The 17,465-nt window shown below is 45.0% G+C and overlaps 1 protein-coding gene across 1 annotated transcript in view; it reads right to left on the bottom strand.

Moving 5' to 3' along the window:
* Nucleotides 1–17,465, bottom strand: part of NT5DC2 (5'-nucleotidase domain containing 2) — a 23,690-nt gene extending 6,225 nt beyond the window's left edge. The window contains exon 1 of the mRNA XM_079712086.1: nt 17,231–17,465. Within this exon, the coding sequence (XP_079568212.1) occupies nt 17,231–17,450 (220 nt within the window). The 5' untranslated portion in view covers nt 17,451–17,465. The remainder of the gene's footprint in view (nt 1–17,230) is intronic.

The raw sequence follows: 17,465 nt of genomic DNA, 5'->3' as shown, positions 1-17,465 counted from the left end.
CCATCTTTGCCTTGAGGACGTTCCTCTCTTCCTCCTGCCTGGACCACCCTGGACTTCCAACTCCAAGGAATTATTTTGGGGAAGCATAAAAGTAGCATTTGGGATGTCACGACACCTCGGCTAGCATTTGGGGAAGTCCCCCAGGGTGTACTCCGTGGGCACTTTGACCCTGTCTGTTTGGGGGAACCTTGGTTTCCATTTGGGGGATTCTCCATTCCAGGAAATCCCATCTGGGAGGCGTGCCGCTTGGGCAGAGGTCACGGGCTAAGTGGGACTAGGAAGCCCATTTGGTTTTGGTTTCTGTTTGGGTTTTTGGTTTCTTTGGTTTGAGGCTTCTGTTGCTGGCTAGGATTTTGGTTTGTTCTTGGTCTGAGCGCGAGTGTTCTTTCAATCAAACATGGGAAGTGCTTCTTCTTCAATTCCATCTGATAGTCCCCTGGGGAAAATTCTGGCAGACTGGTCAACCTATAGCTATCAACCTATGACTAAAAAGAATGAGATTCTAGTGTAATTCTGTTTGGCCAATGAACATTCTTAAAAGTAATGAGAGGTGGCCTTTGTGTGGTAGCCTAAGTTATTATTCTATTCTTCAGCTAGAATCGTTTTGTCACAGGAACGGAAAGGCTGGGAATTCTCTCCACTCCATCTGGGCTAGCCACTCCGGGCTCTCCAAGAGCCAACTCTGGGTTGGTTCTTTTTCAACAACTGAGCCAATCTGTTTGGAAACCTTTGTCTGGGAGTTCAGGCAGAATTTTTAAACTACACCTCCTCTAATTTTCTGTGTGGCCATAGCTTATCTGTCGTTTGTGCTTTTGTGTGTATTGTTTTGGGGTGAGCCACTCTGGCTTGCGCAGGGTGGGAAAATTCTACCTGCTCATTGTGAGCCACTTTGAATTCTGTCTGGGAGTGGAAATGGAATCTTTGGGCTACACCATGTCTGATCTTTTGTTTGTGGGACCATGTTTGTTGTTTGTATGTGTGTGTGTCAGTACTTGCACTGACCGGTTGAGACATCTTTCGTGAATAACAGAGCTCACGTGTGACAACATCAGTGTATCCTTCCCTATTGCGTGGGGCTTTGCCTGTGGAGGAATGTTGGTTGGGATTTTCCCTTTTGGACTAGCCTTGTTATAGGTGACCAGAGCTCTGTTCAATCTCTGTACACCCCCTAGGGTATTTTTACAAAACTGGGAGCTCTTCAGCTATGCTCCCATGAAAAGGAATTGGTATTTCTTTCCCCCTGTGCCTAGGTTCTCAGGAACACATGTTATCTAGACCATCTCTAGTTCCTGAGACGGAAGAAAAAGGGCAGGGGAAAGAAGGCCTTATTAAACTCAAGTGGAAAAACTGAGAGATCTCTGGTTCTGTCTTTATGTAGAAGTTAACTTGTAAATGAGCTCTGTTTAATTGACTTAAAAGTAAGAGCTTACAAGTTAAATCTAAATGTCTAAAAAATTGGCCAATATAAATTCTGGACCACACGATCTGGGAAATATTCAATACTGAATTGATATCTGTTACTGAAGGTAGCTTAAGCTTGTTGGTTTAATTAATATAGACATGTCTATTCTTAGAATCATCAGTGTTAAATAAAGCAAACGAGGTTAAGAGTTTTTGGGTAGACTTCCGGGGAAGATGGCGGAAGAGTAAGACGCAGAGATCACCTTCCTCCCCACAGATACACCAGAAATACAGCTACACATGGAACAACTCCTACAGAACACCTACTGAACGCTGGCAGAAGACCTCAGACCTCCCAAAAGACATCCTCTGGCGACCTACACGCAGAGGTGGGGCCAAATCCAAAGCTGAGACCCGGGAGCTGTGAGAACAAAGAAGAGAAAGGGAAATCTCTCCCAGCAGCCTCAGAAGCAGCGGATTAAAGCTCCACAATCAACTTGATGTACCCTGCATCTGTGGAATACATGAATAGACAACGAATCATCCCAAATTGAGGAGCCGTGTGGATGAAAGGTTCTTGGTGCTGCAGCCAGGAGTCAGTGCTGTGCCTCTGAGGTGGGAGAGCCAACTTCAGGACACTGGTCCACAAGAGACCTCCCAGCTCCACATAATATCAAATGGCGAAAATCTTCCAGAGATCTCCATCTCAACACCAGCACCCAGCTTCACTCAATGACCAGCAAGCTACAGTGCTGCACACCCTATGCCAAACAACTAGCAAGACAGGAACACAATGCCACCCATTAGCAGAGAGGGTGCCTAAAATCATAAAAAGTCCACAGACACCCCAAAACACACCACCAGACGTGGACCTGCCCACCAGAAAGACAAGATCCAGCCTCATCCACCAGAACACAGGCACTAGTCCCCTCCACCAGGAAGCCTACACAACCCACTGAACCAACCTTAGCCACTGGGGACAGACACCAAAAACAACAGGAACTACGAACCTGCAGCCTGCAAAAAGGAGACCCCAAACACAGTAAGATAAGCAAAATGAGAAGACAGAAAAACACACAGCAGGAGAAGGAGCAAGATAAAACCCCACCAGACCTAACAAATGAAGAGGAAATAGGCAGTCTCCCTGAAAAAGAATTCAGAATAATGATAGTAAAGATGATCCAAAATCTTGGAAATAGAATAGACAAAATGCAAGAAACAGTTAACAAGGACCTAGAAGAACTAAAGATGAATCAAGCAACGATTAGAAACACAATAAATAAAATTAAAAATACTCTAGATGGGATCAATAGCAGAATAACTGAGGCAGAACAACAAATAAGTGACGTGGAAGATAAAACAGTGGAAATAACTACTGCAGAGCAGAAGAAAGAAAAAAGAATGAAAAAGAACTGAGGACAGTCTCAGAGACCTCTGGGACAACATTAAACGCACCAACATTTGAATTATAGGGGTTCCAGAAGAAGAAGAGAAAAAGAAAGGGACTGAGAAAATATTTGAAGAGATTATAGTTGAAAACTTCCCTAATATGGGAAAGGAAATAGTTAATCAAGTCCAGGAGGCACAGAGAGTCCCATACAGGATAAATCCAAGGAGAAATACGCGAAGACACATATTAATCAAACTGTCAAAAATTAAATACAAAGAAAACATATTAAAAGCAGCAAGGGAAAAACAACAAATAACACACAAGGGAATCCCCATAAGGTTAACAGCTGATCTTTCAGCAGAAACTCTGCAAGCCAGAAGGAACTGGCAGGACATATTTAAAGTGATGAAGGAGAAAAACCTGCAACCAAGATTACTCTACCCAGCAAGGATCTCATTCAGATTTGATGGAGAAATTAAAACGTTTACAGACAAGCAAAAGCTGAGAGAGTTCAGCACCACCAAACCAGCTTTACAACAAATGCTAAAGGAACTTCTCTAGGCAAGAAACACAAGAGAAGGAAAAGACCTACAATAACAAACCCAAAACAATTAAGAAAATGGGAATAGGAACATACATATCGATAATTACCTTAAATGTAAATGGACTAAATGCTCCCACCAAAAGACACAGATTGGCTGAATGGATACAAAAACAAGACCCATATATATGCTGTCTACCAGAGACCCACTTCAGACCTAGAGACACATACAGACTGAAAGTGAGGGGATGGAAAAAGATATTCCATGCAAATGGAAAGCAAAAGAAAGCTGGAGTAGCAATTCTCATATCAGACAAAATAGACTTTAAAATAAAGACTACTAGAAGAGACAAAGAAGGACACTATATAATGATCAAGGGATCGATCCAAGAAGAAGATATAACAATTGTAAATATTTATGCACCCAACATAGGAGCACCTCAATACATAAGGCAAATACTAACAGCCATAAAAGGGGAAATCGACAGTAACACATTCGTAGTAGGGGACTTTAACACCCCACTTTCACCAATGGACAGATCATCCAAAATGAAAATAAATAAGGAAACACAAGCTTTAAATGATACATTAAACAAGATGGATTTAATTGAAATTTATAGGACACTCCATCCCAAAACAACAGAATACACATTTTTCTCAAGTGCTCATGGAACATTCTCCAGCATAGATCATATCTTGGGTCACAAATCAAGCCTTGGTAAATTTAAGAAAATTGAAATTGTATCAAGTATCTTTTCCAATCACAATGCTATGAGACTAGATATCAATTACAGGAAAAGATCTGTAAAAAATACAAACACATGGGGCTTCCCTGGTGGCACAGTGGTTGAGAGTCTGCTTGCCGATGCAGGGGACACGGGTTCGTGTCCCGGTCCGGGAAGATCCCGCATGCCGCAGAGCGGCTGGGCCCGTGAGCCATGGCCGCTGAGCCTGCGCGTCTGTGCTCCGCAGCGGGAGGGGCCACAACAGTAAGGGGCCCGCGTACCGCAAAAAAAACAAACAAACAAAAAAACAAACACATGGAGGCTAAACAATACACTACTTAATAATGAAGTGATCATTGAAGAAATCAAAGAGGAAATCAAAAAATACCTAGAAACAAATGACAATGGAGACACGACAACCCAAAACCTATGGGATGCAGCAAAAGCAGTTCTAAGAGGGAAGTTTATAGCAATACAATCCCACCTTAAGAAACAGGAAACATCTCGAATAAACAACCTGACCTTGCACCTAAAGCAATTAGAGAAAGAAGAATAAAAACACCCCAAAGTTAGCAGAAGGAAAGAAATCATAAAAATCAGATCAGAAATAAATGAAAAAGAAATGAAGGAAACGATAGCAAAGATCAATAAAACTAAAAGCTGGTTCTTTGAGAAGATAAAATTGATAAACCATTAGCCAGACTCATCAAGAAAAAAGGGGAGAAGACTCAAATCAATAGAATTAGAAATGAAAAAGGAGAAGTAACTGACACTGCAGAAATACAAAAGATCATGAGAGATTACTACAAGCAACTCTATGCCAATAAAATGGACAACCTGGAAGAAATGGACAAAGTCTTAGAAATGCATAACCTGCCAAGACTGAATCAGGAAGAAATAGAAAATATGAACAGACCAATCACAAGCACTGAAATTGAAACTGTGATAAAAAAATCTTCCAACAAACAAAAGCCCAGGACCAGATGGCTTCACAGGCAAATTCTATCAAACATTTAGAGAAGAGCTAACACCTATCCTTCTCAAGCTCTTCCAAAATATAGCAGAGGGAGGAACACTCCCAAACTCATTCTACGAGGCCACCATCACTCTGATGCCAAAACCAGACAACGATGTCACAAAGAGAGAAAACTAGAGGCCAATATTGCTGATGAACATAGATGCAAAAATCCTCAACAAAATACTAGCAAACAGAATCCAACAGCACATTAAAAGGATCATACAGCATGATCAAGTGGGGTTTATTCCAGGAATGCAAGGATTCTTCAATATACACAAATCAATCAACGTGATACACCATATTAACAAATTGAAGGAGAAAAACCATATGATCATCTCAATAGATGCAGACAATGCTTTTGACATAATTCAACACCCATTTATGATAAAAACCCTGCAGAAAGTAGGCATAGAGGGAACTTTCCTCAACATAATAAAGGCCATATATGAAAAACCCACAGCCAACATCGTCCTCAATGGTGAAAAACTGAAACCATTTCCTCTAAGATCAGGAACAAGACAAGGTTGCCCACTCTCACCACTCTTATTCAACATAGTTTTGGAAGTTTTAGCCACAGCAATCAGAAGAAAAGGAAATAAAAGGAATCCAAATCGGAAAAGAAGAAGTAAAGCTGTCACTGTTTGCAGATGACGTGATACTATACATAGAGAATCCTAAAGATTCTACCAGAAAACTACTAGAGCTAATCAATGAATTTGGTAAAGTAGCAGGATACAAAATTAATGCACAGAAATCTCTGGCATTCCTATATACTAATGATGAAAAATCTGAAAGTGAAATCAAGAAAACACTCCCATTTACCACTGCAACAAAAAGAATAAAATATCTAGGAATAAACCTGCCTAAGGAGACAAAAGACCTGTATGCAGAAAATTATAAGACATTGATGAAAGAAATTAAAGATGATACAAATAGATGGAGAGATATACCATGTTCTTGGATTGGAAGAATCAACATTGTGAAAATGACTCTAATACCCAAAGCAATCTACAGATTCAATGCAATCCCTATCAAACTACCACTGGCATTTTTCACAGAACTAGAACAAAAAATTTCACAATTTGTATGGAAACACAAAAGACCCCGAATAGCCAAAGCAATCTTGAGAACAAGAAACGGAGCTGGAGGAATCAGGCTCCCTGACTTCAGACTATACTACAAAGCTACAGTAATCAAGACAGTATGGTACTGGCACAAAAACAGAAAGATAGATCAATGGAACAGGATAGAAAGCCCAGAGATAAACCCACGCACATATGGTCACCTTATCTTTGATAAAGGAGGCAGGAATGTACAGTGGAGAAAGGACAGCCTCTTCAATAAGTGGTGCTGGGAAAACTGGACAGGGACATGTAAAAGTATGAGATTAGATCACTCCCTAACACCATACACAAAAATAAGCTCAAAATGGATTAAAGACCTAAATGTAAGGCCAGACACTATCAAACTCTTAGAGGAAAACATAGGCAGAACACTCTATGACATAAATCACAGCAAGATCCTTTTTGACCCACCTCCTAGAGAAATGGAAATAAAGACAAAAATAAACACATGGGACCTAATGAAACTTAAAAGCTTTTGCACAGCAAAGGAAACCATAAACAAGACCAAAAGACAACCCTCAGAATGAGAGAAAATATTTGCAAATGAAGAAACTGACAAAGGATTAATCTCCAGAATTTATAAGCAGCTCATGCAGCTCAATAACAAAAAAACAAACAACCCAATCCAAAAATGGGCAGAAGGCCTAAATAGACATTTCTCCACAGAAGATATACAGACTGCCAACAAACACATGAAAGAATGCTCAACATCTTTAATCATTAGAGAAATGCAAATCAAAACTACAATGAGATATCATCTCACACCAGTCAGAATGGCTATCATCAAAAAATCTAGAAACAATAAATGCTGGAGAGGGTGTGGAAAAAAGGGAACACTCTTGCACTGCTGGTGGGAATGTGAATTGGTACAGCCACTATGGAGAACAGTATGGAGGTTCCTTAAAAAAGTACAAATAGAACTACCATATGACCCAGCAATCCCACTACTGGGCATATACCCTGAGAAAACCATAATTCAAAAAGAGTCATGTACCAAAATGTTCATTGCAGCTCTATTTACAATAGCCAGGAGATGGAAACAACCTAAGTGTTCATCATCGGATGAATGGATAAAGAAGATGTGGCACATATATACAATGGAATATTACTCAGCCATAAAAAGAAACGAAATTGAGCTATTTGTAATGAGGTGGATGGACTTAGAGTCTGTCATACAGAGTGAAGTAAGTCAGAAAGAGAAAGACAAATACCGTATGCTAACACATATATATGGAATTTAAGAAGAAAAAAGAATGTCATGAAGAACCTAGGGGTAAGACAGGAATAAAGATGCAGACCTAGTAGAGAATGGACTTGAGGATATGGGGAGGGGGAAGGGTAAGCTGTGACAAAGTGGAAGACCGCACGGACATATATACACTACCAAACGTAAGGTAGATAGCTAGTGGGAAGCAGCCGCATAGCACAGGGAGATCAGCTCAGTGCTTTGTGACCGCCTGGAGGGGTGGGATAGGGAGGGTGGGAGGGAGACGCAAGAGGGAGGGGATATGGGAACATATGTATATGTATAACTGATTCATTTTGTTATAAAGCAGAAACTAACACACCATTGTTAAGCAATTATACTCCAATAAAGATGTAAAAAAAAAAAGAGTTTTTGGGTAAACTCTTTATGAATAAGTATTTTAGGAATGTCTACTTAAGAATAATCTCTCCTGATGCTTGGTAACTTAAAATTGTAGAGTTGTGCTAAATTAAGTTAAATGATGGAAGTTTATTGAATAGGTAGGCCATTTCCAAGTAAAATAAGGTACTGAAACATTAATTACTGAATACTGGCTTCCTTTGCAGAGAGACTAAAGGTATTTAGGAACTAAAGGTATTTGGTGTCACCCTGTGATTCTGTAGAAGAAAGCACATGTCTGGGACTTCCCTGGTGGTCCAGTGGTTAAGAGTCTACCTTCCAATGCAGGAGATGCGGGTTTGATCCCTGGTTGGGGAACTAAGATCCCACATGCTGTGGGGCAACCAAATAAGCCCACACGCTCTGGAGCCTGCGTGCCACAACTAGAGAGAAGCCCCGCACGCCACAAAGAAGAGCACGCATGCCACAACTAAGACCCGACACAGCCATAAATAAATAAATAAATATTAAAAAAAAAAGAAAGCACGTGTCTTTAGACATTATTGGTATTTATGTTTATAAATCTACAGAGTGCTGAAGACAATTCACGGTTGCTTAAGGAAAGTAGGTTGTGTGTTTTGAACAAAAGATGGTATGAGGAATGGCACTGCATTTTCCTAAGGAAAAAAAAAAGTGATTTTTGCCCTAGAGCTGGTTGATTTTGAATGGAAAAGGGGCAAAATGTTTACAGAAAGTTGTAGAAGATCTGCGGAAAAGGAAAAGGAAATTTAGTTGGGTAAATGAATTTTGTTGGGAGTGGGCTGGGACAAGACGATTTGGTTTCTTCCTCTAAAGTTTTCTTGAAATACTGCTTTTGATAACAGCTGTGAGTTCCTTTGCCTTTAAGTGATCTGTATTCACCTTTAAGATCTTTTCACTTTGGTTAAGTAAATAGCATTGTTTGGCAGTTTCTAAAAGTTCTCTTGACCTCCAGCTAACTTTGAGATGCTTCAGAGGGCCCCTGAGGCATCTCAGAGAGAGACATTTAATTAAGATTTGGTACAAATCAAATGTAATCAGTTGTAATTCTGGTTATTGTAACCAAGTTTCTTTATCGATTACATTGTAATCAGATGTTTAACTGCATCCTTTAAGTCCTTCTGTCATTTATAGACAGTTATTGTACTCTGATGCTTTTGCAGAAGTGCTTCATCTTCAAGATTTATGTGAAGGACCTTCTGACAAATATTAAGTCTCTCATAAATTTCATATCATACCACTGAGCTGGGTCTACTGCTTAAGGCACATGTACAATGCTTGTGTGACAATTGGGTATAAATGATAAAATGTATGTCCTATAAAATGTTTCCTCATTAACATACCTCTGAGCTTGTTCAGGATACCTGATCAGTTTTCCCCCAGTGTGGATTAACTAGGCAAATATAAAGGAGGCCTAGTATGGAGGGACATGATCTACAACCAGGTCAAACAGCTGTTATCACCCCGGCATTGGGGGACAGCTATTTTGATTATCAATGCTTTCTACTGAAAGATTTGCAATCAGAGGGAAAATGATGAAAAAAATCTGCATGTATTGAGGTGTGGGGAAGTCACTGGCTTATACATGGTTTAACTTTAAAAAAAGGCCTGTTTTGTGGCCTTTCAGACACGCATTGTACATCTGCTTTGACAATGAGGAGGGGAGTGCATTTGAAAGTCAAAATGGAGTAACTATGGTAAAACTAATTGACCATTGTATATGTGATTTCGGACATATTCCTGTATTGCTGCGAACTTGAATTTTCTGAGCTACATCAGACTTGGGATGCCACAGGGATTTAAAAATTCCCCCACCCTCTTCAACGAGATTTTGGCTAAAGATTTACAAGGACTGCACGTGGATCAAGGTTGAGTAGAGGCCTTCCCAGCCAGAACAGAAAAAGTATCAGAAGTGACAAAAGCTCTTCTTAAGGACATTATTCCTAGGTACAGCCTTCCCTCTACTATTCAGAGTGACCATGGATCTGCTTTCATAGCAGAAATAACACAACCAGTAAACAAAGCTTTAGGTATATAATGGAAACTTCACTCAGCATGGAGACGCCAATCTATGAGAAAGGCTAAGAAGATGAATCACACCCTGAAGAACTTTTGCTAAGCTATGCCAGGAAACTCATCTAAAATAGAACAAGGGCTTGCCAGTTGCTCTCCTCCATATGTGGGTGGCCCCTAGAAGCAGGCGAGGATTGAGCCCTTAAGAAATTATGTACAGGAGACCATTCTTGGCTCCTAAGAGTAAAGAAAGAAAAACAGTTCATGGTGCTGGGAAAGTTGGACAGCTGCATGTAAATCAATGAAGTCAGAACACACCCTCATACCATGCACAAAAATAAACTAAAAATGGCTTAAAGACTGAAACGTTAAGACATGACACCATAAAACTCCTAGAAGAGAGCACAGGCAAAACATTCTCTGACATAAATCATACCAATGTTTTCTTAGGTCAGTCTCCCAAAACAAAAATAAACAAATGGGACCTAATGAAACTTACAAGTTTTTGCACAGCAAAGGAAACCACTCAAAAAATAAAAAGACAACCTACGGAATGGGAGAAAATATTTGCAAATGATGCGACAGACAAGAGTTAATCTCCAAAATATACAAACAGCTCATACAACAACAAAAAAACAAACAACCCAGGGAATTCCCTGGAGGTCTAGTGGTTAGGACTCTGCACTTTCACTGCTGAGGGTGCAGATTTCATCCCTGGTTGAGGAACTAAGATCCTGCAAGCTGCACAGTGCGGCCAAAAAACAAAAAACCAAAAAAAAGAAAAAAAAAAAACACCAATCAAAAAACAGGCAGAAGACCATAATAGACATTTCTCCAAAGAAAACATTTAGATGGCCAGTAGGCACATGAAAAGATGCTCAACATCACTAATTATTAGAGAAATGCAAATCAAAACTACAATGAGGTACCACTTCACACCGGTCAGAATCCCCATCATTAAAAAGTCTACAAATAACAAATGCTGGAGAGGGTGTGGAGAAAAGGGAATTCCACTCTTGGTGGGAATGCAAGTTGGTGCAGCCACTATGGAAAACAGTGTGGAGGTTCCTCAGAAAACTAAAAATACAACTACTATATGATCCAGGAATCCCGATCCTGGGCATATACCCAGACAAAACTATAATTCAAAAAGATACATGGGGCTTCCCTGGTGGCGCAGTGGATGAGAGACCGCCTGCCAATGCAGGGGACACGGGTTCGTGCCCCAGTCTGGGAAGATCCCACATGCCGCGGAGCGGCTGGGTCTGTGGGCCATGGCTGCTGGGCCTGCACGTCCGGAGCCTGTGCTCCACAACGGGAGAGGCCACAGCAGTGAGAGGCCCGTGTACCGCCAAAAAAAAAAAAAAAAAAAAAAACCCAAAAAACAACAACAACAAAAAAGATACATGCACCCCTATGTTCACAGCAGGACTATTCACAATAGCCAAGACATGGAAACAACCTAAATGTTCAACAGATGAATGGATAAAGAAGATGTGGTACACATATACAATGGAATACTACTCAGCCATAAAAAAAGAATGAAATAATGCCATTTGCAGCAAACATGGATGCAACTAGAGATTATCATACTAAGTGAACTAAGTCCGAAAGACAAATACCATATATATCACTTATATGTGGAATCTAAAATAGGGCACAAATGAACCTATCTACAAAACAGATTCGCAGACATAGAGAACAGACTTTTGGTTGCCAGGGGGGAGGTGGGGAGGTGGGGAGGCAGAGGGATGGACCAGGAGTTTGGGGTTACTGGATGCAACTGTTACATTTAGAATGGATGAACAGGGACTTCCCTGGCAGTCCAGTGGTTAAGACTTTGTCTTTCAGTGCAGAGGGTGTGGGTTTGATCCCTGGTCAGGGAGCTAAGATCCCACATGCCTCGTGGCCAAAAACCAAAACATAAAACAGAAGCAATACTGTAACAAATTCAATAAAGACTTAAAAAAAGAAATGGTCCATTATAAAAAAAAAATCTTAAAAAAAAAAGAATGGATAAACAACAAGGTCCTACTATATAGCACAAGGAACTATATCCAATCTCCTGGGATAAACCATAATGGAAAAGACTATAAAAAAATAATGTAGGGCTTCCCTGGTGGCGCCGTGGTTAAGAATCCGCCTGCCAATGCAGGGGACACGGGTTTGAGCCCTGGTCCAGAAAGATCCCACATGCCACGGAGCAACTAAGCCCGTGCACCACAACTACTGAGCCTGCACTCTAGAGCCCATGAGCCACAACTACTGAAGCGCACACGCCTAGAGCCCGTGCTCCGCAACAAGAGAAGTCACCACAATGAGAAGCCTGCGTGCCACAACAAAGAGTAGCCCCCGCTCGCTGCAACTAGAGAAAGACCGCGCACAGCAGCGAAGACCCAAAGCAGCTTAAAAAAAAAAAGTATGTATGTGTATAACTGAGTCACTTTGCTGTATAACAGAAATTAGCACATTGTAAATCAACTATACTTCAAATAAATAAATTAAGCAGGATGTACAACAGATTGGTCAATTGTTAACCGCTATGCATGAGTTTGTGTCTCACAGGTCTCCCCCTCGCCTGGAAGCTCCCTTTCATCCCTTCAAAGCAGGAGACAGGGTGCTGCTGAAAGTGTGGAAAGAACAAGAACCTGAGCAGCAGCTTGCAGAGAAATGGAAGGGAGCCTGTAATGTTCTTACCACTCATACTTCTCTGAAATTGGATGGAGTAAAACCGTGGGTACATCACACTAGAGAGTAAGATGATCACCAGAGACTGACCAGCCACGCCTGCCTACAGCCAGCGAACAAGACCCCTAAGAAGTGGACATCTCACCCTTTGGGAAAACCTTAAGTGTTTGTTCCGACAAGTGGAATGAAGTTTTGTTTTCTTATTCTTTCTCATACCTTTTACTTTTCCCCACAAAACTATAGATTCATATGCTGATTCTCTTGATAATTCTTAACTGCTGGATATGTGGTGAGCTTCCTATTTCCGGGTCTTCAGGATTGACTTGGTGAGTTTTCTCCCTTACAGGGAATTGTTTGGAAACAACTAGCTACAACAGCCCAGTTCCAGACTGGGTTTCTGATTTATTCTCCTGAATTTCTAAGGAAGTGAGATCTACACCATCTACTAAAGATCCAGTTGTCACTCGTTTTACCTTTAACTTGGGTCTGTTGCACCAAAATGGCGGACTAAGGGATTGAGATCTTAATCATACAGGACTCCTCGGATCCAGGACTAGGAATTCAAGTATTTCTAATATTTCTTTCTTTTTCTTTAATAAATGTATTTATTTATTTTTGGCTGTGTTGGGTCTTCGTTGCTGTGTGCGGGCGTTCTCTCCTTGCAGCGAGCGGGGGCTACTCTTCATTGCAATGCACAGGCTTCTCATTGTGTTGGCTTCTCTTGTTGCGGAGCATGGGCTCTAGGCGTATGGGCTTCAGTAGTTGTGGCATGCAGGCTCAGTAGTTGTGGTGCATGGGCTTAGTTGCTCTGTGGCATCTTCCCGGACCAGGGCTTGAACCTGTGTCCCCTGCATTGGCAGGCGGATTCTTAACCACTGCACCATCAGGGAAACCCTCTAATATTTCTAATTTGGTATCTATGACCCGTTTCAGCAGGAAATAGCCTGAGTGGCCATCACCCTGTTCCCTGAAAGATTTGGGGAAAGATAAAATTGAAGTGGGATTACAACCGAGTCCCTCTGCCAAGTTTATGATTAACATTTCTATCCAAAACGATTATTCCTTATCTTGTCCAACATCTGTTTTCCTCAAGACTGAGGAGTATCAAAGAAAAGGGGGGAGTGAAACCAAGCAGGACCCTGTGGGGCTCCTGGGCACAGAAGCCTTTCTGTCCCTCATTTCTTGTTTGTAGGGAACAGACTCCAGCCTCCATGACCTTCCCTGGGTTCCAAAGGGCAGATTTGAACAGTTGTTAGTCGGGAAGGGAAAGGATGCAGAGGCAAGGGAGGAGCAGCCAAGAAACCACCTGAGGCAAGGTTTGAGGAACCAGAGAAGCTCATCAAGACTAGGAGACCACCTGAGATGAGATTAAAGGAGTGCAGACCCTGCTCACACCCTAATCTTCTCAGCAACCCCACCCTTGAACCATTGCTGGAAAAACTTACCAACTCCTCCTGGGTTGGGAGATAGTGTTTTGGGGCAGGAGCCTGCTGCGTCCCCCTTTGCCTGGCAAAGCAGTAAAGCTATTCTCTTCTACTTCACCTAAAACTCTGTCTCCGAGACTTGATTCAGCACTGGTGCACAGAGGCCGAGTTTTCAGCATCACCTCTAGGCAGGGAACATTGCTAATTATGACAGGTGGGACATGTGGTGGGTTCTGGGTCATTACCCAGGCTGCTCTCCTCTGAGGATACAGTCATAGCCACCCCCAATCCCCTGGCTGCTCCCTAGGGGGCTGAGGGTTCCCAGGCTTATCTGCCTTGGTTTCCCCATCTGTGCAGTGGGGGAGGTGGATGGGGAAAGGGCACGGGCTTTGAGGTCAGAGAGAGCAGACTGAGCCCTCCCTCGCATGGCTGTGACCTCAGGAAAATTACCACACCTTACCTTTTGGGGCTCAGTTTCCTTGTCTCTAAAGGGGGAATAAAAATTGTACCAACCTACAAAATTAAAAAGAGGGTCATACAGAACGTGCTCTGGGCAGCATTCCCACCTGGACCCGTGGCAAATGTAGGACTAAATGGGCAATGCACCTCTGGAGCCCATGTTTCCCTGTCCCCCGTTTCCCTCAAGGAAACGGGTTGCAGGGAATCAGAGGGGAGCAGGCAGGACCAGGTGCACACACAGCACACTGCCTTGCAGGGGCTCCAGGTAGCCCCGTTCTTGAGACCTCTAGCCTGTGGCTGAGGCCCAAACAGCCCAAGCCTCCAGGGAATTAATTTTTGTCTCAGACACAAGTTGTGGTCTTGAAGCAGAAGCCCTTGGCCATGGAGCAGACATTTGCCTCAGAGGTCCCTTTGGGACACAGGCTCCACACCCATCCCCTTTCCTTTGGAGACAAGTACAGAGTGTGGGTGGGGGAACAGGTGTAGCTGGTTCCTCTGGTGGCCCTTAGGCCTGGAAGAGCAGCTGCTTCAGATTCATGGGTGCAGATGGAACACTCCTCACCTGGGTGCACATGAAACACAGCTGACATCAGCTATGAAGCTGCTTCTGAGATGTCCCTTCCCACGGTCCTGAGTTCCTGGGTGCCATCTGTGACTCTCAGCACAAAGCCCAGTAGTTCCCCAGGAGGGCAGGGGTCTGCTTGGCTGTGCAGCCCCTTCCTGGCACTGAGTTCTGGCCAAATCCAGGCTTTCGCCTCTGCCCTTGAGGATATTCCCAGGGATGGACCACCCTCCCAGGAACAAAGCAGGATCGGGAAGCAGCCCACAGGTCTGGCCTCCTGACCCAGCTTCTAGACTGAGAAAACCATAGCTCTGGGGAACAGAAGGCCCCGGTTTCTTCCATAGGGCTGTGGTGGTGCATGGGGCCAGGTGAGGAGATACGCCCCCCACCTGCAACAGTCTCCCAGATTCACTGGTCTCACTGTCCAGCCCCCACCTTCCAGGCCAACTCCTCTCAATGGCAGCCATGAGACTCACTTGTGGGGGCCATCCTCCCAGCTGCTGCTGGTGCCTTAGAGCTCACTCCAGTCCCATGAGGTGATCACACTTATTCCTCCATCATCCAGAGGAAGAAACTGGAGTGCAGCGAGGTAAAGTCACTTGCTTCAAACCATCTAGCAATAGGCCATGGAGCCGAGATTTGAATTCAGGTCACCCTACCTGCCTCAATCACTTTGCCCCTCCACCTAGCCTTCCAGTGTCACCACACTGAGGCTGGGGGGGAGGGGCTGGCCTGGGGCCTGGCTCCCCAGCAAATTTTGCCCACAGGCATCAGCATGCCTCAATGTCCAGAATCTCCCCCAAGAAAACCCAGCCAGAAGGGGATAGTTAGGACCCAGGGGTGCAAGGCTGGTCCATCCCGGCACTCATTATGGCATCTTGGAAATGACCTTGCCCTTATCACATCAAGAGGAATTTGGGGGGGTCTCTGTGAAGATCTGAAGATCCAAGTGGGCCCTGAGTGATAAAGCCCACTAGACTTCCCTATGTCTCTCCCCCACACCTACAATGCAGGCTTCTCAGGCTGCTCTACAGAGGGTCTGCTCGAGGCCCAGAGCAAAGACAGCTCCTTAAACGGCACCCCATGTATGCCCTGTCCACTGGGTGGCGGGGGGAGGCAGGGATGGTCCTGATAGAGGCCCAAGGGCTTCAAAACCACCATTCCTCAGGGCTTATTCTGCCTTCAGCTCCTCAAAATGTGAGTCCTGTCCACCCACACTACTCCCAGGTCTCTCTCTACTCAGCTGGAGTGGAAGCCCTCGTTCAGGCAGATGGAATCTTCCAGACAGGACCACTTTGTCTTATCAGATGACAAAAGCTATGCCACTCGCGGAGGGGCTCCTCCTGAAGTTGCCCCGTCCATTCCTGGACTCTTTCCGAGTCAGCACCACAACCCTGTGACAGAGGCCCCAGGACTGTTTTCCGATGTAAGACACTGAGGGTCCGAAAGGAAGAGGCTTGCTGAGTGCCACCCAGCTGGTCAGTGATAGGGCCAAGCCCCAACCACATCTGTCTGCTAAAGAGGCAGGGCCCCAGAGACCAGAACAAATATCCAGCCCTCTGGCCTCACCAGGGTGCCCTGGGGCCTCATCTGCCCGTTTTGCAGAGGGAGAGAGGATAGAGGAGTAAGTGCCCTGGCCAAGGAAGCAGCAGCCCTTCTGGATTCCAGGGGACTTGGGCGACTTGGTGTCGTTTCTCCAAACAACGCCTTCCCCTCCTGGGCTGAGAGCGCGAGACTCCAGGGCGGAATCTAGAAGCGTCCGAAAAGTCTAGTCGGCATCTTTTGAGTCGGGAGTCTCTAGGAGCCCGCTCCGGCCAGCGCCGCCGGCTGGCTGGCTTTGTCCCCAGTACTCCCGCCCCAACTAAAGGCCCCGAAGAGAACAAGGGGTTGGGGGCGTTTCCGCTTCGGCCTCCCAACAGGCGGGACCCTGAGGAAAGACGGCGGGGCCCGCCTTCCAGCGGCCGCTACAGGAACCCCGAGCTCCTGAACACTGAGCGGAGGAACAAACCGCGCACCCGCCCGCCTCCGGGCGTCCCCAGAAGCCCCCAGGACCCTCCGCCGGAGTCCCTCCCGAAGGGCTGCCCGGCCTTAGGGCTCTGGGGCCCTGGCGAGCCCCACCACGGTGCTCCCCGCGAGGAGCGGCGCCCGGGACGACTCGGGAGTGGTGCCCTGGAACTCGGTCCGTCGGTCCGTCGCCCAGGCTCGCGTGTGCCGCCGAGAGGGCTACACGCCCGGCGCTCCTCCCGCTCGGGCTAACCTACCGTGCACCAGTCTCCGCATGTCCTGGTATCGAGCCCACAGGTGTGCGCTGGGCTCGGCGCCGCCGGCGGGCGCCGAGCGCGGGGCGCCGGGGCAGTGGGCGCCGGGACCCGGGGGGCCGCAACCAGGGCAGGAGGGCGAGGACGAGGCGGCTCGCGGCCCGCCGTGGTCTCGGCGCGGCAGGCAGCGCCGAGCGGCCGCCCGCAGCCCCACACCCGACATGCCCGCTGCGCGCCG

The sequence above is a fragment of the Hyperoodon ampullatus genome (genome assembly GCF_949752795.1).
Source record: "Hyperoodon ampullatus genome assembly, chromosome: 10".
In the NCBI taxonomy this organism is placed as follows: domain Eukaryota; kingdom Metazoa; phylum Chordata; class Mammalia; order Artiodactyla; family Ziphiidae; genus Hyperoodon; species Hyperoodon ampullatus.
Note: the sequence above shows the minus strand (reverse complement) of the source record. Positions and strands in the feature narration are given on the sequence as shown.